Genomic DNA, 21,154 nt, shown 5'->3' on the forward strand with positions numbered 1-21,154 from the left:
GAGCACCTACATATGTGAAACAAATACTAACAGAATTAAAGGAGGAAGTAGAATGCAATGCATTCATTCTAGGAGACTTCAACACACCACTCACTCCAAAGTACAGATCAACCAGACAGAAAATAACTAAGTATACAGAGGCACTGAACAACACACTAGAACAGATGGATCTAATAGATATCTACAGAACTCTACACCCAAAAGCAGCAGGATACACATTCTTCTCAAGTGCCAATGGAATATTCTCCAGAACAGACCATATAGTAGGCCACAAACAGAGCCTCAGTAAATTAAAAAAGACTGAAATTCTACCAACCAACTTCTCAGATCACAAAGGTATAAAACCAGAAATAAATTGTACAAAGAAAACAAAAAGCCTCACAAACACATGGAGTTGTAACAACATGCTCCTAAATAATCAATGACCAAATTAAAACAGAGATTGAGCAATATATGGAGACAAATGACAACAGCACAATGCCCCAACTTCTGTGGGATGCAGAGAACGCAGTTCTAAGAGGGAAGTATATAGCAGTCCAGGATTGTTTAAAGAAGGAAGAACAATCCCAAATGAATAGTCTAAATTCACAATTACTGAAAGTGAAGAAGGAAAAATAAATGAGGCCCAAAGTCAGTAAAAGGAGGGACATAATAAAGATCAGAGAAGAAATACATAAAATTGAGAAGAATGAGAGAGGCGGAGACAGGATGGCGGCGTGAGTAGAGCAGTAGAAATCTCCTCCCCAAAACACATAGAGCTATGAAAATATAACAAAGAAAAATCTTCCTAAAATAGAGACCAGAGGACACAGGACAACATCCAGACCACATCCACACCTGCAAGAACCCAGCGCCTTGCGAAGGGGGTAAGATACAAGCCCAGGCCCGGCGGGACCCCAGCGCCCCTCCCCCCAGCTCCCGGCGGGTGGAAAGAAACCGGAGCGGTTTTTTTTTTTGGTGAGTGCTTTTTGGAAGCCTTAAAGGGACGGGCCCCTGTTGCTAGGGAGGCAGGGTGGCGGGACCGGTGAGCAGGTGCCTGGGACTGGCACCTGAGGACAAAGAATATTCTGCGTTTCTCCCTGCGGGACCGGCGGGCGGGTGCCTGAGACCGGCGCCTGAGGACGGAGGAAATCGCGCGTTTTTCCCCTTTTTTTTTTCTCTTTTTCGTGAGCGCTTTTTGGAAGCCTTAAAGGGACAGGGACCCCGGTGCTAGGGAGGCAGGGCGGCGGGACTGGTGAGCGGGTGCCTGGGACCGGCGCCTGAGGACAAAGAATATCCCATGTTTTTCCCTGCGGGACCGGTGGGCAGATGCCTGAGACCGGCACTTGAGGACGGAGGAAATAGCGCGTTTTTCCCCTTTTTTTCTCTCTTTTTTGCGAGTGCTTTTTGGAAGCCTAAAAGGGACAGGGACCCTGGTGCTAGGGAGGCAGGGCGGCGGGACTGGTGAGCGGGTGCCTGGGACCAGCGCCTGAGGACAAAGAATATCGAGCGTTCTTTCCCTGCGGGACCGGTGGGTAGGTGCTTTTTGGAAGCCTTGAAAGGACAGGGACCGTGGTGCTAGGGAGACAGGGCAGCAGGACCAGTGAGCGGGTGCCTGGGACCGGCACCTGAGGACAAAAAAAAAAAAAAAATCACGTGTTTTTTCCTTTTTTTTTCTTTCTGTTCCCTCTCTCATTGTTGCTGTTGTTGTTTTGGTTTGGAGAGTGCTTTTTGGAAGTCTTAAAGGGGCAGGACAGGTCACTTAGGCCAGAGGCATGGAATCTGGGGATCTCTGGGCACTCTAACCCCCTGGGCAGCAGGGAGCACAGAGGCCCCTTACGGAGATAAATAGCCTCCCGGCTGCTCCCCCTCCAACTGGGCTGCACCATTTTGGAGGAACAGCCCCAGCCAGGCCAAGCCCACAGCAACAGTGGAGATAAACCCCATAGCAACTGTGCAGGAAGCAGAAGCCCTGTCTGAGAACAGCTGCCCAGCAAAAGCCACTAGAGGTCGCTATTCTCCCAGGAGAAGGCCACAAAACAACAAGAAGGGAAGCTCTTCCAGCGGTCACTTGTACCAGCTCTGCAAACTATCTCTATCACCATGAAAAGGCAAAACTACAGGCAGACAAAGATCACAGAGACAACACCTGAGAGGGAGACAGACCTAACTAGTCCTCCTGAAAAAGAATTCAAAATAAAAATCATGAACATGCTGACAGAGATGCAGAGAAAAATGCAAGAGCAATGGGATGAGATGCAGAGAAAAATGCAAGAGCAGTGGGATGAGATGCAGAGAAAAATGCAAGAGCAGTGGGATGAAGTCCGGAAGGAGATCACAGATGTCAGGAAGGAGATCACAGAAGTGAAACAATCCCTGGAAGGATTTATAAGCAGAATGGATAAGATGCAAGAGGCCATTGAAGGAATAGAAGCCAGAGAACAGGAACGTATAGAAGCTGACATAGAGAGAGATAAAAGGATCTCCAGGAATGAAACAACACTAAGAGAACTATGTGAACAAGCCAAAAGGAATAATATTCATATTATAGGGATACCAGAAGAGGAAGAAAGAGGAAAAGGGATAGAAAGTCTCTTTGAAGAAATAATTGCTGAAAACTTCCCCAAACTGGGGGAGGAAATAATCGAACAGACCATGGAATTACACAGAACCCCTAACAGAAAGGATCCAAGGAGGACAACACCAAGACACATAGTAATTAAAATGGCAAGGATCAAGGACAAGGAAAGAGTTTTAAAGGCAGCTAGAGAGAAAAAGGTCACCTATAAAGGAAAACCCATCAGGCTAACATCAGACTTCTCAACAGAAACCCTACAGGCCAGAAGAGAATGGCATGATATACTTAATGCAATGAAACAGAAGGGCCTTGAACCAAGGATACTGTATCCAGCACGACTATCATTTAAATATGATGGTGGGATTAAACAATTCCCAGACAAGCAAAAGCAGACGGAATTTGCTTCCCACAAACCACCTCTACAGGGCATCCTACAGGGACTGCTCTAGATGGGAGCACCCCTAAAAAGAGCACAGAACAAAACACACAACATATGAAGAATGGAAGAGGAGGAATAAGAAGGGAGAGAAGAATCTACAGACAGTGTATATAACAGCTCAATAAGCGAGATAAGTTAGGCAGTAAGATACTAAAGAAGCTAACCTTGAACCTTTGGTAACCACGAATCTAAAGCCTGCAATAGCAATAAGTACATATCTCTCAATAGTCACCCTAAATGTAAATGGACTTAATGCACCAATGAAAAGACATAGAGTAATAGAATGGATAAAAAAGGAAGACCCATCTATCTGCTGCTTACAAGAAACTCACCTTAAACCCAAAGATAAGCATAGACTAAAAGTCAAGGGATAGAAAAACATATTTCAGGCAAACAACAGTGAGACGAAAGCAGGGGTTGCAGTACTAATATCAGACAAAATAGACTTCAAAACAAAGAAAGTAACAAGAGATAAAGAAGGATACTACATAATGATAAAGGTCTCAGTCCAACAAGAGGATATAACCATTCTAAATATATATGCATCCAATACAGGAGCACCAGCATATGTGAAGCAAATACTAACAGAACTAAAGAGGGAAATAGACTGCAATGCATTCATTGTAGGAGACATCAACACACCACTCACCCCAAAGGATAGATCCACCGGGCAGAAAATAAGTAAGGACACACAGACACTGAACAACACACTAGAACAGATGGACCTAATAGACATCTATAGAACTCTACATCCAAAAGCAGCAGGATATACATTCTTCTCAAGTGCACATGGAAAATTCTCCAGAATAGACCACATACTAGATCACAAAAAGAGCCTCAGTAAATTCCAAAATATTGAAATTCTCCCAACCAATTTTTCAGACCACAAAGGTATAAAAGTAGAAATAAATTCTACAAAGAAAACAAAAAGGCTCACAAACACATGGAGGCTTAACAACATGCTTCTAAATAATCAAGGGATCAATGAACAAATCAAAATAGAGATCAAGGAATATATAGAAACAAATGACGACAACAACACTAAGCCCCAACTTCTGTGGGACGCAGTGAAAGCAGTCTTAAGAGGAAAGTATATAGCAATCCAGGCACACTTGAAGAAGGAAGAACAATCCCAAATGAATAGTCTAACATCACAATTATCAAAACTGGAAAAAGAAGAACAAATGAGGCCTAAACTCAGCAGAAGGAGGGATATAATAAAGATCAGAGAAGAAATAAACAAAATTGAGAAGAATAAAACAATAGCAAAAATCAATGAAACCAAGAGCTGGTTCTTCGAGAAAATAAACAAAATAGATAAGCCTCTAGCCAAACTTATTAAGAGAAAAAGAGAATCAACACAAATCAACATAATCAGAAATGAGAATGGAAAAATCATGACAGACTCCACAGAAACACAAAGAATTATTAAAGACTACTATGAAAACCTATATGCCAACAAGCTGGAAAACCTAGAAGAAATGGACAACTTCCTAGAAAAATACAACCTCCCAAGACTGACCAAGGAAGAAACACAAAAGTTAAACAAACCAATTATGAGCAAAGAAATTGAAACGGTAATCAAAAAACTACCCAAGAACAAAACCCCGGGGCCGGACGGATTTACCTCGGAATTTTATCAGACACACAGAGAAGACATAATACCCATTCTCCTTAAAGTGTTCCATAAAATAGAAGAAGAGGGAATACTCCCAAACTCATTCTATGAAGCCAACATCACCCTAATACCAAAACCAGGCAAAGACCCCACCAAAAAAGAAAATTACAGACCAATATCCCTGATGAATATAGATGCAAAAATACTCAATAAAATATTAGCAAACAGAATTCAACAGTATATCAAAAGGATCATACACCATGAGCAAGTGGGGTTCATCCCACAAATGCAAGGATGATACAACATTCGAATATCCATCAACATCATCTACCACATCAACAAAAAGAAAGACAAAAACCGCATGATCATCTCCATAGATGCTGAAAAAGCATTTGACAAAATTCAACAACCATTCATGATAAAAACTCTCAGCAAAATGGGAATAGAGGGCAAGTACCTCAACATAATAAAGGCCATATATGATAAACCCACAGCCAGCATTATATTGAACAGCAAGAAGCTGAAAGCATTTCCTCTGAGATCGGGAACAAGACAGGGATGCCCACTCTCCCCACTGTTATTTAACGTAGTACTGGAGGTCCTAGCCACTGCAATCAGACAAAACAAAGAAATACAAGGAATCCAGATTGGTAAAGAAGAAGTTAAACTGTCACTATTTGCAGATGATATGATACTGTACATAAAAAACCCTAAAGACTCCACTCCAAAACTACTAGAACTGATATCGGAATACAGCAAAGTTGCAGGATACAAAATTAACACACAGAAATCTGTAGCTTTCCTATACACTAACAATGAATCAATAGAAAGAGTAATCAGGAAAACAATTCCATTCACCATTGCATCAAAAAGAATAAAATACCTAGGAATAAACCTAACCAAAGAGGTGAAAGACTTATACTCTGAAAACTACAAGTCACTCTTAAGAGAAATTAAAGGGGACACTAATAAATGGAAACTCATCCCATGCTCATGGCTAGGAAGAATTAATATCGTCAAAATGGCCATCCTGCCCAAAGCAATATACAGATTTGATGCAATCCCTCTCAAATTACCAGCAACATTCTTCAATGAATTGGAACAAATAATTCAAAAATTCATATGGAAACACCAAAGACCCCGAATAGCCAAAGCAATCCTGAAAAAGAAGAATAAAGTAGGGGGATCTCACTCCCCAACTTCAAGCTCTACTACAAAGCCATAGTAATCAAGACAATTTGGTACTGGCACAAGAACAGAGCTACAGACCAGTGGAACAGATTAGAGACTCCAGAAATTAACCCAAACATATATGGTCAATTAATATTTGATAAAGGAGCCATGGACATACAATGGCAAAATGACAGTCTCTTCAACAGATGGTGCTGGCAAAACTGGACAGCTACATGTAGGAGAATGAAACTGGACCATTGTCTAACCCCATATACAAAGGTAGACTCAAAATGGATCAAAGACCTGAATGTAAGTCATGAAACCATTAAACTCTTGGAAAAAAACATAGGCAAAAACCTCTTAGACATAAACATGAGTGACCTCTTCTTGAACATATCTCCCCGGGCAAGGAAAACAACAGCAAAAATGAGCAAGTGGGACTACATTAAGCTGAAAAGCTTCTGTACAGCGAAATACACCATCAATAGAACAAAAAGGAACCCTACAGTATGGGAGAATATATTTGAAAATGACAGATCCGATAAAGGCTTGACGTCCAGAATATATAAAGAGCTCACATGCCTCAACAAACAAAAAACAAATAACCCAATTAAAAAATGGGCAGAGGAACTGAACAGACAGTTCTCTAAAAAAGAAATACAGATGGCCAAGAGACACATGAAAAGATGCTCCACATCGCTAATTATCAGAGAAATGCAAATTAAAACTACAATGAGGTATCACCTCACACCAGTAAGGATAGCTGCCATCCAAAAGACAAACAACAACAAATGTTGGCGAGGCTGTGGAGAAAGGGGAACCCTCCTACACTGCTGGTGGGAATGTAAATTAGTTCAACCATTGTGGAAAGCAGTATGGAGGTTCATCAAAATGCTCAAAACAGACCTACCATTTGACCCAGGAATTCCACTCCTAGGAATTTACCCTAAGAACGCAGCAATCAAGTTTGAGAAAGACAGATGCACCCCTATGTTTATCGCAGCACTATTTACAATAGCCAAGAATTGGAAGCAACCTAAATGTCCATCGGTAGATGAATGGATAAAGAAGATGTGGTACATATACACAATGGAATACTAGTCAGCCATAAGAAGTGGAAAAATCCAACCATTTGCAGCAACATGGATGGAGCTGGAGAGTATCATGGTCAGTGAAATAAGCCAAGCGGAGAAAGAGAAATACCAAATGATTTCACTCATCTGAGGAGTATAGGAACAAAGGAAAAACTGAAGGAACAAAACAGCAGCGGAATTACAGAACCCAAAAATGGACTAACAGGTACCAAAGGGAAAGGAACTGGAGAGGATGGGTGGGCAGGGGGGTATAAGGGTGGGGGAAGAAGAAAGGGGGTATTAAGATTAGCATGCATGGCGGGAGGGAGAAAGGTGAGGCTGGGCTGCACAACACAGAGAGCACAAGTAGTGATTCTACAACATTTTGCTAAGCTGATGGACAGTAACCATAATGTGGTTGTTAGGGGGGGACATGATATAGGGGAGAGCATAGTAAACATAGTATTCTTCATGTAAGTGTAGATTAAAAATTTAAAAAAAAAAGAAAAGAAAGAAAGAAAGAAAGAAAAGGGGGATTACTCCTTGATGGGATAAAACTGTTGGTAAATCAAAGATCAACGCATGCTTTAAATATCCTTAATGTTGATCACTTAAAGGGTGTCAGATGATCAGCTTTGGAGGTACTCTATTCTGATAATATTCCTTTCTCTTAATAAAAAAAAAAAAAAGCAGTTCCTGTGTGCTGACCTCCAATGAGTTCTGCACAGTGGTATAGAGGGCATGTCAAAGTGTGGGCAAAGGGTCTGTTTGTTTCTATGCAAAAGATCAAGGCCTAGCTTGGATACCCAGAAAATGAACTAAGATACGATATGAGGAGGAGCTTCCGGGATCAGCACTCTCTGAAAGACTCGTGCCGGGGGATGATCATCAAAAAGCCTCCACAGGGATCCAGGCGATGCTGTGGTTGTGGCTGCGTCCACCCCACCGTTTCCTGGACTTGCCATTGGAATGAGGAGGGAGATAGCTAGGCTGGCATGTGCATACAGTGAGACAACGAATTTGACTGGATCTGTACTGTTGGAAATCAACCAGGAGTTGGGAGGGGTGCAAGTCGTAGCACTCCAAAATCTTATGACTATAGACTATCTACGGTTAAAAGAACATATGGGAGGTGAACAGATCCCAGAAATGGGCTGCTTTAATTTGTCTGATTTTTCTCAGACTGTTCAAGTACAGTTGGACAATATCCATTATATCATAGACAAATTTTCACAAATCCCTAGGGTGCCTAAATGGTTTTCTTGGCTTCACTGGAGATGGATGGTAATTATAGATTTGCTTTGTTTATGTCACTGTATTCCTATTATGTTAATATGTGTGTACAAATTAGTTAGTAGTTTAAAACCTATACATACTTAAGGTACTCTACAAGAAGATATGTCAAAGAAATAATCAATCCTCCCATGTTTTCTTCCATATGCTACCTCTATAGCTTTTCTTCTTCCTTCCTAATTACAACCCTTAAATAGAATTCGTGCCTCATATCGAAGTTACCGAGTATCATAATTCCTCCAGGTGGTAAGGATACCTCGAGACAAGTGCTGGGCATAGAAGCCACAGGGCATAAATCTGCAAAGAAGCAAAAAGCTAACCTTTTCAAACAATATGGCTTCTCTCTCACTTACCAACTTTACATTTCCCTGTATGGCCCCAGAAGATGACTGGTTAGCCAGAGATGGGTAAGATTCCTCAAGGAAGGAACAACCTAAGACAGGCACAGTCGCAGGGGGGCCATCAGGTGAGAATTTGGGGATCATCAGAGTTAAGGCTCAGAACCTCACCCCCCCCCCCCTGCTTTGAGAGAAATCTTCTGCATCTGTGGATGTCTTGCTGCCCTTGTCTAGCCTGGATTAATACTTAGTCCATAGGCACACACCTGATCATCTACATTTGCCCTCTTACAGCACTAAACTATGTTTTCTACCTTTATCTTGCATCTACCTACCACTTCAGCATTTTATTAAAAATAAAAATAATAATAATAATAGAGGGAGAAATGTGGGATCAACATATAAATCAAGTACAAAAATCAAATGAATATTCATATTTGACCTGATTGTTTATAGGTCATAATGCGTGACCAAAACCGAAAGTTTCTGTTATGAATGCCCTTGTACTGTTCACCATGTAAGAATTTATTCACTATGTAAGAATTCGTTCACCATGTAAGAACTTGTTCGTTATGCTTCAGAAGATTGGAGACTGACGAGAATTAGGCTTGAGATGGATTAATGATTGTACATTGAGCATTGACCCCCCTATACTGAATTTTATTGTTGTTAACAACCATTTGATCAATAGATATGAGAGATGTCCTCTCAAAAAAAAAATTGAGAAGAATAAAACAACAGAATAAATCAATGAAATGAAGAGCTGGCTTCTTGAGAAAATAAACAAAATAGAGAAACTCTTAGCCAGGCTTATTAAGCAAAAAAGAGAATCTATACACATAAACAGTATCAGAAATGAGAACGAAAAAAATCACAATGGACACCACAGAAATACAAAGAATTATTGGAGATTACTATGAAAATCTATATGCTAATAAACTTTCTAGAAAAATATAACCTTCTAAGCAGACCCAGGAAGAAACAAAATCTAAACAGACCAATTACTAGCAATGAAATTGAATTGGTAATCAAAAACTACCCAAGAACAAAACCCGTGGTCCAGGTGGGTTCACTGCTGAATTTTCTCATTTAGAGAACTCATAATACCCATTCTCCTTAAAGTTTTCCAAAAAATAGAAGAGGAGGTAATACATCCAAACTCTTTCTATGAAGCCAGCATCACTCCAGTACCAAAACCAGACAAAGACACCACAAAAAAAGAAAACTACAGATCAATATCCCTGATGAACATAGATGCACAAATACTCAAGAAAATATTAGCAGACAAATTCTAAAATACATGAGGAGGATCATACACCATGATCAAGTGGGGTTCATCTCAGGGATGCAAGGATGTTACAACATTCAAAAATCCATCAACATCATCCACCACATCAATAAAAAGGACAAAAACTACATGATTGTCTCCATAGATGCTGAAAAAGTATTTGACAAAATTCAACATCCATTCATGATAAAAACTCTCAACAAAATGGGTATAGAGGGCAAGTACCTCAACATAATAAAGGCCATATATGACTGACCCACATCCAACATCATACTTAACAGTGAGAAGCTGAAAGATTTTCCTCTAAGATTAGGAACAAGACAAGGATGCCCACTCTCCCCGCTTTTATTCACCATAGTGCTGGAAGTCCTAGCCACGGCAATTAGACAACACAAAGAAATAAAAGGCATCCAGATTGGTAAGGAGGAAGTCAAACTGTCATTGCAGATGACATGATATTGCACATAAAACAAACAGGATGAGATCAAATAACCACAGAAGACAGGGGAAATAAAACTGTCCTCTTTAAAGTCTGTTTCTGCTCTATAGTTCATGAAGTAGAAAGTAGAAATTTACATCTTCAATAATTAACAATTTAATTGTTTTTAAGACCCTTTGATCTGTTATTAAAATTTCCAAAAATAACATGATTGTTTAGGAAAAAAATCTCTCCTTTAAAACAAAAACAAGCAATAATTGAAAGCTATGTTCTTCAGTATGACCTTCCCATTTCCACTTGAATATATAATACTGTCAAACATTATTCACCTAAATGAATTTTTAGGAATATTTCCCATTTTCATTAAATATAAAAATTAGAATATATATAGACATTTCCAATAATGTCATGTAAAAGTTTTTCTTTAATGTTTTAAGAGTTTTTTTTATTTTTCTATTTTTATGGTCAATGACTGATTACATCAAATAATACAAGTAAATCATTACTCTAAATCTCATGATTTTAGATATGAAAAAGCAATCACATTGTAAAAATAAGGCAATTCAATTCACTAGAATATTGTTAATTTTTAAATATTCACTTTAGTAACATTTTGTACATCTCACAAATCTCAAGTATTAACTTTCCTGATTTTTATTTATTGGCAGTAAGGATTACAGGGTACTGAGAATTTTAAAAAGACTCACAGTTTTGTATCCATCAAATCAATTTTCATTTTATTTTATGCAATACTATTTCAAGTCTAATAATTTACACATAAATAAAATGTGTAAGTATCTATTATTTTTTCCTTAAGGAAGATTGCTGGTGTAGGCTTTATACTGTCAAATTAAGTTAACAACTAAAGGAATAGAAGTAAATAAATCAAGGAGCTATGTTCCCCCCATTTAATATTTGAAACAGAAAAATATACCCTATTTAATAATTACTAAAAATTATTTTTAATAATTTATGCATGTCCAAAAAATCCACAAATCACTTCTACAGACTACTTTTAAGTTACTTAATATAAATATGTTCAAACTATCAATTTTTACCTTCTTACCTCATCCATAAAAGGTGGCATTGAGGTCTGCAGAAACCATATGATGCTGGAGCGTGAGCTGTCGGCCACTGCGTTTGTCTAAGTAAAACCTTCAGCAAATCAAATAAGGTTCCAGAGAATCGTGCAATTTATACGTGAGAAATTATAACCACAGGATAACAACTTTAACAAATGTGTCTGGAAGGGAGACTTTGAAAGCTCAAGGAAATCTCAGGAATCAAGTTCAGCTCCAGTAACTTACAGAAAAGGAAACAATAAAAGGAGGGGGGAGGGAGATGGAGATAGAGGGAAAAAGACCTAAGTGATTCCACTAGGTATTAAATGATAAACATAGCATACTAAATAATTTCTACTGGTACACTTGCCCCTGGCCTCTGCTCAGTCACTGCTGTTCTAAAGACCACCTTTCTTCATAATCAATTCACCCTAAGCCACTGGCAGACATCAACAACACAAAATATACTCCTAACCATGCACTGAATACTGAAGAAAAGACATTAAGAAACATTCCTCTGAAAAGAATGTATACAGCTCTTTCTTACAAGTTGAAAAGCATAGGGATAATAACTTCTCTTTTAGAACATGAGGTTAAAAATGGAGTATAGACTCAATCAGGGAAACTACCAATCCTCAAATTTATTTAAATTTTGAACAATTATTTGCACTCAGAAAAGCAAAGTTGTATTTCTGTTTACCTTCTGAATATCTCAAAAGCATGTCTTGGGGCTGGTGGGATGTTGCACTTTGGTGTGGCTGATGGAGTGGGCCAGTATCCTGTCATTAGCACCCGGACTGAGAGGTCAACATCACCTAAAGATACCTGTGCAGAAAGAAAGACATATGCCCCCCAGTGAACTAGGATTTGTTGCCCATTCCACATTGACACTGTGTTAGAGTTATCAAAGTAGTTAGCTCCATGTCCAATATCTAGCACATAACTCTTCTTAAAGGTTAAACCCATCCCCGTGTATTCTAAATTTTAACTATCTTGGCAAATATTTATAATTATTGCTTACATTGTTGGCCTTATAAAATACTAATCAAAGGATAACTATGCATGTGAACAAAGTCTTACTGGTGTCACTGAGAAGTGTAAAATTTTGGCTTGTAAGCTAATTTACAGATAAAATATCAAGGGACCATATATCACCGTCATTTTAAAGAAATTTCTACGATACTATCTTTTATCTCAGCTGTTAAATCTTTTAAACCACTTTAACATACAAACTTATTTCTAATATCCCATTCACATTTCAACTACATTGACAAAACTTGTTTTTTACATGGAGTTCACATTTTAACAACCTCTCCATGGGACACTGTATATCCAGTCCTACATAGTAGGTGATCTAAATATTTGTATAATGTATGACTACCTCTAGAAAATGTATGTTAGAAATACTGTCACAATTATTTATTCTTTGAACAAATTTAATTTTTAAGAAAACAATAAAGTGTATCAATAGGAATTTTTAAGGGTGAAATATTATCTTTATTATTGATATTCACAGCTTGTTCTAAACCATTACTCCATTTTTATCTAACCTTCATGATTTGTTGATAACAGATCCTTAAAAGAGAGGAATTGAACAATATAAACAAGTATTCCGTGGTCAGATTTCTCCCCACATATCTACTAATTGTTTACTCCACTTTAGAAAAACTGCAACTAGAAATCTTAGATGATGTATAGGAGAGATGATCATAGCAGAGATTCTCAGAGGATGAAAAGAGAAGGTTGGACAACTGTCTGTATTTGTCAAAATTGGGGATTTAGAGTAGGGGGTCACAACTTGATTCGATACATCCTAGACAATGAAGTCTTTTAATCTTTCTCCCATATATCCACACAATTTCTTAACATTCAAGTCTTTGCTCAAAAATGTCATTTTTTCTAAAGGAGGCCTTTCCTAACCACATTTCCCTGCTGCAAATTTCCTCTGCAGCTCCTATCAGCAGCTAAGGTGCTATGTTAATTTATCTGGTTCATTATCTGTCTCCCAGATCAGAATGTAAGCTCCATCATAGCAGGATTTGTGTCTATTTTGTTCTGCTATGTATACCCACTTCTACAACAATGTTTTGCACAGAAAACACTTGATGAATTACTTGTTAAATAGAAGGAAAAAGAAACCTTAAAGAACTATTACTAGAAGTTTGTATCATCTCTTTCTAACTATCTCAGCAATAGTTTGAGGCCACTCAGCCTATATTCAGATAGCACATGATAGGGGCAAATACACAGACAGAGGTACCAGAAACATCTGTAAGGATATGACGTGATTTGTGATATAAACAAAAAATGATTGTAAGATGGTTTTCCTTACCCTGTCCCTGTTTTAAAATTAAAAACAGAGGAAAAAATGGACAAATACTTACATTTATTTCAGCTTAAGGTTTAGTTAAATAAAATATACCACAATTATTATTAGAATTTCAAGAAAGTACTTATTTTATGACTTCTAAATGAAAGTGAAGAGCCAGTGTCTTGGGATATTTCAACAGACCAAGAACCTTTAAGAAAGTTACAAAGAATCATCAGCTGCCAGATTGGTGATATTTTAAAAGGGCTCAAAGATTTCAGAAAGCTCAAGATCTGTTTTGATTAATCTGTCACTTTTCATCAAATCTGTCTAATTTAGATTAAGGCTTAGGAAATTTAGAGCTTAAGGTTCTTAGGATAAACAATTATAAAAAAGCCAATAATTCCTTATAAATAGTGGCCTTATATTTAAGTGGAATCTGCAATCAAATTAGCAGAAAAAATGGAGCATCTTGATAAGTACTCTTCTTACTGTAGTTAACAAATTACTAAATACTCTACCAGAGTGAAAAATATGTCTGAACAATCAAGATTTATGTCTGGAAAACTCACAAACTTTAAACAACTGAAAGGCAAACAGATCTGATGAAATCATTATGTTGAATAATCATTCTCTCCCTCTTTTTAAATGAGACAACCCCAACAAAGTAGTCAAGAGCAAAGAATCTAATTTTCTTGTCAAAGGGCCTTCAAGATCACAGCCCAGGTAATTTTCAACAATACCTAAAACAGTAAGGGTGTTGAACCTTTCCTTACAGGTAGTTTCAACAGAGTATTTATTCTGACTAGTTGTCCCCCTATAGCTCTCCATATATGTAAAGTTAGTCATAGAATAAGAATGAACAGTAATAAAAACTGAATCAGATGAAAATATGTATCAATGTATTAGAATAAAGTTACAAATCCCTGAACAATCTAAAAAAGACAAAAGTATCTAGGATGATCGCATTATTCAGGTTCTCACCACCCAAATTTCTATTTACCATAGACTTTTATCTTTCCTGCTTTCAGCCCTTCTACACTACAAATAGGAGGCAAATCATACAACTATTTAAAATGGAGAGGGACCAGAAGTCCCAGTAATGCCTTAATATATATAAATGCCCATTTCTATAGAATTAGGTATTTTCATTTATTTTACTTGTGAAGAGACTGTGGAACCAGTAGAAGTGATCTCATATTTAAATATCAGAGGAAAGATCTCCAAATTTCTTTCATGGGTGTGACATATCTTAATTACAAAGCAGTACATATTACTTGAGAGAGAAAATGTCAAAGAAAAGCTGGAGTTCTCTAAAACTTATGGTTAAAGGTGAAGTTGAAAAACAGTTAGAAAGAAACAAAATTCTGAACTTCACTGAATCCTCACAAAACCCCCGCTGGACTCCAAAGCTGTATAGATTCTAGCTTACTGCCTTTTGGGAGTCACAATACAAAATCACATTTAAAATGCACTGGTGTCAGTGTTTAATATTCAGTTCGTCAGACATCAGGCCCATTTAGGCTGATCTTACAGATGTGAATGAGGAGACTGAGGCACAGGACAGCGGGGAAACAAGTCTCCTACAGCACAGCGCTGGGTGCTGAGGGCGAGTGAAAGCAAGAGCACTAAAACTCAGGACGCCTGTCTCGGCCCATGATTCTTTCCATGATCTAGAATGGTTACAGCAGCAGAATCATTGTTCATTAAATGTTCAGTGCGTTCCTTCATGTAGGGAGGATAAACTTAGTTTTAGAAGAGTAAGAAATAAGTATTTTAACATTGATAGTTAGAAGAAGAGCTTATCTGGGGGAAAATGATTTTTAAAGCACTCGGACAATACATATGTTGTCTCTCATGACATTTAAGGAACCAACCCCAGCAATTCAGTTCTGATAATGGATGAAAATGCCCACTGCAGAAGACTACATGAGCTGATGAATAACAGTGTCATATACTTTAAACCAATGTAATATTGTTATCAACGATGCTTTAATTAAAAACAAAAAGACTTTACATGAATGAATTTCATTTAAAAGTAGAAATAAGTGGAGAATCTTACCCCAGTTGTCTGTAGATGTTGCCTGAATTCATCCATAGTTATGCTTGAGATGCTCATATCCCTAAACATTCCTTCCAGTTCTGATGTTAACTGACATCCACATTCAGTCTATGGAGGAAAAACACAAACATAAATAAATGAGGGATTTTTGGATGAGAAAATGTACAAAGAAATAAACTATTCCAAGCTACTGCCATCTTTTCTAAATCTTTCCAAGAGTTGCTCTATGAATAACCCAAGGATTCTATTTTATAATGTAGATTCCCAGACTCTTTCAGATTCTGATATGCCTTCCTGATGGTAGGGCCCAGAACTCTGTTTTTAACAAGCATCTCAGGCGGTAATGGGTACAGGTAGTCTACGGACCACACTTTGTGAAACAGAACTATATGGTGATACTCCCCATTTCCATGAACGTGCCCTGTCATACCAAGAGAATTTCCAGCCAACTGTGCATGCCCCAGAACCTGAACTACAGTATAGCCTGCTCAAAAAAAAAAATCTACCTTTGCTAATTAAAAAAGATTTTAACTAAATTAAGTATTTTCTAATCATATGCTACTAGTGTTTAATCATGTGGTAAACATCAGTTGGTTGGACAGACTCCATTCCATCTTGTGTACCGCTTACCTTTCACTTAGATATCATATTTTTTTCAGAGTCATCAGAAACACTTTTATTTGTGAGAAGTCTCCTTGCCAAGTGTTGCTTATAATAACATTCAAATATATCTTTTTCTTGCATCAACCTTAATAGGACCATTGCCTTATCCAATACTGTTTCTACTTCTTGATCTGTTTGCTGAAAAATCAATGAAAAGAAGATTTAACAATTAAAACATTTTAGTTCTACCAAAATAGCACCATAGTTCATCTGTAATTAAAACCAGTACTCTTTGGTAACAAATCATCGGGTTGAGAACTCTAAGGAGGAGGGAACCGGCCTGAGAGAGGGCCCCCTGCTTCAGACAGCACGAGCACAGCTCCCACATCCCCGCCCAGCACAGCCCTCATCCGGGGGCAGAGTGGAGCTCCAGGCCCCAGGGCTCCGCTGAGATGGAGGCATGCAGTGACACGCAGCAGGATTAAAGGGTGACTTAAACAGATGCAATGAAATTTTAAGCACAAAAATCTTGCAGTGACTTTGCATAATACTTCGGTAGAAACTTTCATAGCCAAAAAGACTGCTTATTTTCATATAAGCTCAATAAAAACCTAAATTTTGCCAAAGAAGGGTAATAATTTGTTATTAATTAAAAGAGTCAGAAGACCCCTTGCCTGTTGCTCTTCTCTTTTAAGGAAGGGCAAGATGATACTGGTGCAGGTGGTATAAAACTTGTATTAAAAATTATGGAAGACCAAACAGATGTGTCTTTTCTATTCTGTGTCCATGGTCGTCTTCTTCCTGTTTCTTTGTTGCAGCTGCCTGCCTGAGGACCTACAGACTATTGTTTTTCCTTTTTGCTGCATAAGTTCCAAAATGAAGTTTAAAATAAAATTTTATGTGTGATCACAATATGCTTAATATGATTTTCTATGCTATGGTGAGCTTCCAAGGTCCCAGTATATATAATAAAGGCTTAAAGATGAGCTTCACTATATGCTTTCATACTATTTTTTGATAGCCATTCTAGTTTATGTCTTCAAATTCTCTGCATCCAGGTATTGTTTGATATACAGACCCCAGAACAAGATGACAGCAAACAACATTCTGTGCTGCAGGTAGCTGTTTTCTAGTTACATCTCTATAGCATATCTGATGCTTACTGTCTGTGGACTGGTCAGTAACTATGGCTATCTAGTTCTTTATTTTTATGTCAATTACACATTAAGGGAAATGTCAAAGTTCTTCTTACCACTTCAAATACTTAAACAATTCTTTTCAAAGATCACAGTACACATGTAAGGGAAGTACATAGTACAGCAAAGAATAATGTATGCTTAATTTCAGACTTACAAAATACAGTAATTTTGTATTTACAAATAAAATTTAATGTGTTTCACACACATTTATACTTACCCCTTTTACTCCCTTTTTCAGCTTATCATCAATAAATAATGAGACGTATTCAGGGGACCTGGAGTTGCGGTTGCAAAAATACTCCAAGTCACCTGCAATAGTTTGTTTAAAGAGCCAGTCATTATTAAATGATTCCTGGAGGAAGCGATCAAACCCACTCTTCAGATCCAATAAGCCCTTTCAAAAAACAAAATAAATTTAGGATATATTATTAATAAAATTTCTATTAATAATATACTTGTGATCATGTACGATTATTATCATTTTGCTGATAAATGTGTGCATTCAGTGTTAAACTCAGATTCTATGTTTTGTTTTCAACTTCTTTTCATTTCATTGTCTCAACTAATGGGTGACACGAACAAGAGCTTTAAAAATATTCAAAAAAACTTCTTATTTATACTTAAAACATGGAAAAACTGCAGCATAATTTATTCATAATACTAACTGAAAGCAAAACCATTTTGAAACAAACAGTAACAAACAGTTTTTCTTCCTACACAGGAGGTGAATGAACACTAAGGCATATAAGGGCTTCATCAAATAGGTTAGTAAGTGAAAAGAGCAGGTGAGTCCTGCTACCCGATATAAATAGGCCTACTTTGCAAAATTCTAAAATATTTAGGATAATTTACACATATTATCATTGGGACAAAGTAAAAAATACAAAATATATAGCTTAGTAAAAGTGACCTTTTAGCAGTTGTCAAAACCACTTTGTCATAAACTTATAATCTTCTATATTTACTGACCTGAATATAATCAATGGGGTTCTTTCCTTCTCCTTCCTCAGAAACAAGGGCTTTACCTTGTTCCCTCAAACAGGAACTCACACACTCACACATGGTCTTCAAACCATTTGGCACATGACTAAATAACTTGTACATGCAAGCAAGGTCTGTAATCAGAAAACACAAAAACCAGCTACATTAAAGATTAGGAAAAATATGTTAATCTCTCATCATGTTGATCTGTGATACTTGAAGAGGCCTTGGCACAGGAAAAACTACTACAAGGAAAGAAAAAACCTCCACCAAACTGGAAAGGGAAAAAAAATCAGGGCTAATGATTATTATTTCAACTCATGAAATGCAGCTTTCAGATTAGTGCTTTTAAATATCAATAAAATATCATAAATTAGTAAATTCATTTACATGGAAAAGATGATGCCCAAAGAGTGTAAACAATAAAGCCACAAATAAATGAAAACTGTTTTGAGTTTCTATGTAATTTATCCTATATAATTCTAATCTAGAACCTGGTTATTCTACAAAATGTCAATCAAAAAGACAACTTTAATTATGGTACAACTGATAGTCAACCTAATAAGGAAGAATTTAAAAACCAACTTAAAATCTTACAGATATTTTTCAACATTCCTATCTCACAAGTTCAAACACCAACCAGGAACAACAAACAAATAAAAATATACAAAGGTTTATTTCATTATACATCATGGTAAAGTCTATATGAAATTATGAATTAAAGCATAAGTTCCTATTCTTTAATATGTTCCTCAGAGCAATTCCTAGTTATTTCCCAGGTAATGGCCTAAGCCAGTAACATCTGTTTTTTAAAAAATGGTTTATCTCACTATATTGTTTTTATTTAAAATGAAAACTCTGGACTCTGTCCATGTTTTTAAATCATTTTTCACAAGATTAAAATATGGAGTTAAAATACTTTTCTATATGTTTAGTGTTTCTCTAAAGTAAGAGCTTACTGGGAGACTATAGTGTCAGAACTTGACAATCATATAAAAAAGTTTTACAATCAGGAACTTTTGAAAATGGGAGTTAGAACAGTGGTTACCAGATCAAGGATTTTTTCTATAAAGTACTAGGTAGTAATACCTTGACACACTGCTCAAGAGCATGGCCTAGCACAACTAAGACATTTTGCACTTAGATTGCTAGTGGAAAGTTAGGACAACTGGAACTAGGATTTAAAACTTTAATTTAGAATCACAGGCAACTGGTTAGTTGCTGAAAATATTTAGTACTAAATAGAGAACTACAGTAAGTAGCTATGCTGCTATTTCTACATTTATGTACTTACTAAGTGCTTGCCATGTGTTAGGCAAACTCAGTGCCTTTGCCACAAGTCTCCATGCAGGTTACAGATTTGCTGTAAATTCAGGCATGCCCAACAACCTCTCCATCAAACATTACCTAGTTTCCTAATCTTCAACCCATTTAATCTTTCCCCACCCAGCTCTCTAAAGTATGTAAGGGAACATTAACTCAATAACCAAAAAGTATGTTAGAAAATTTACTGATTCTCTAATTCTTTAATTGGAGGAAATGGCTTTTCATAAAGTCCTAGTCTGCCAGCAAGCACTTAGACTGAGGTCAACTATGCAGCCCATGGACCTATGCCCACGGCCTGTTTTTGTACAGCTCACATACTAAAAATAGTTTTCACATGTTTAAGTGGTTGAAAGAAGAAATCAAATAATGTTTCATAGGAACATAGTGAAAATTTATTCATTTGTGTTATTGTGTATGCCTCCTTTCTTTTCTATTACAGCAGAGATGAGAAGTTTACCATATGGGCCACATGACTAAAATATTTTCTCTCTGGGCCTTTGGAAAAATTGTGTGCAACCCAACTTAGACCTTAGACATCTACAAGAAAACATGACAAACATACTTAAAAATGACTGATTTTTGTTTTTGTTTGCTTTACAAAACAGCAGAAGGGTCTTTGAAAATGTAACTTTCTCTGTTTTAATAAAGCAACAAATTTATATACAACTTGTCAGGAACTTAACACAAATATATAAATAGTACTCTTCAAAACACAAAGCTAGGATTCCACTAGAGGTACAACCTCTCCACAATTTTTCTTTTCCCTTCTCTTATATACTTCTCTCTTTCTCACTTAAAATTTTTATTTTCATTCCCTAGGTATATTTATTTATAAGAAGTGAGTGGCTAAAACAGTAACACTTCATTAAGAAGCAGGAGATGAGTTTAAGAGTATCATGTTTATTTTTTAATACTATACATCAGTGATTTAAAGAGCCATAGTTTTAAAACAAAGCTTTAGAAAATTAAGAATGAAGACATCACTGTTAATTATTCTAGTTACAATTTCTTCTGAAGTACTTGCCACAAAAATATTGTTTTCAGAAAAGTAAAGGGAAATGTTCCCAAAGAGTAAAGGCTACAGTTACTCCAAATGTTTATTTTTATGTAATTCTCTTTTCTCCTTTTTTAGTCTTTGACTTCAGAGTTCTTCTTCAGGGTTCCCAAAACCAATCCACCAATTTATCTAAATACACTGACATGGAAGCATTTTTGGTATCTCATCACAACTAACTCCCAAAGGAAAGAAAACAAAAATGTTAAGATTAGAAATTCAGATTTTCAAAGAATCACAAAAATTACAGGAGCGTATACAGGAATGGAGGGAGCCCAAACCCTATGGCCTATGAAAACAGAGTACAGGAGTAGATGAGGAGCTCATGGGCCTCACCAACAA

The 21,154-nt window shown here is 37.0% G+C and overlaps 1 protein-coding gene across 1 annotated transcript; it reads right to left on the bottom strand.

The window, feature by feature from the left end:
- Positions 1–15,634: 15,634 nt before the first annotated feature.
- Positions 15,635–18,653, bottom strand: LOC140848025 (cullin-3-like). Its single transcript, XM_073230078.1, has 4 exons — positions 18,421–18,653; positions 17,669–17,845; positions 16,280–16,450; positions 15,635–15,757 (listed from the first exon to the last, which is right to left on the bottom strand). The coding sequence occupies exons 1-3, from the start codon at positions 18,553–18,555 to the stop codon at positions 16,283–16,285; spliced, it is 480 nt and encodes a 159-aa protein (XP_073086179.1). The 5' UTR covers positions 18,556–18,653; the 3' UTR covers positions 15,635–15,757; positions 16,280–16,282.
- Between the last annotated feature and the right edge of the window lie 2,501 nt (positions 18,654–21,154).

The sequence above is a fragment of the Manis javanica genome, chromosome 2 (assembly GCF_040802235.1).
Source record: "Manis javanica isolate MJ-LG chromosome 2, MJ_LKY, whole genome shotgun sequence".
NCBI lineage: Eukaryota > Metazoa > Chordata > Mammalia > Pholidota > Manidae > Manis > Manis javanica.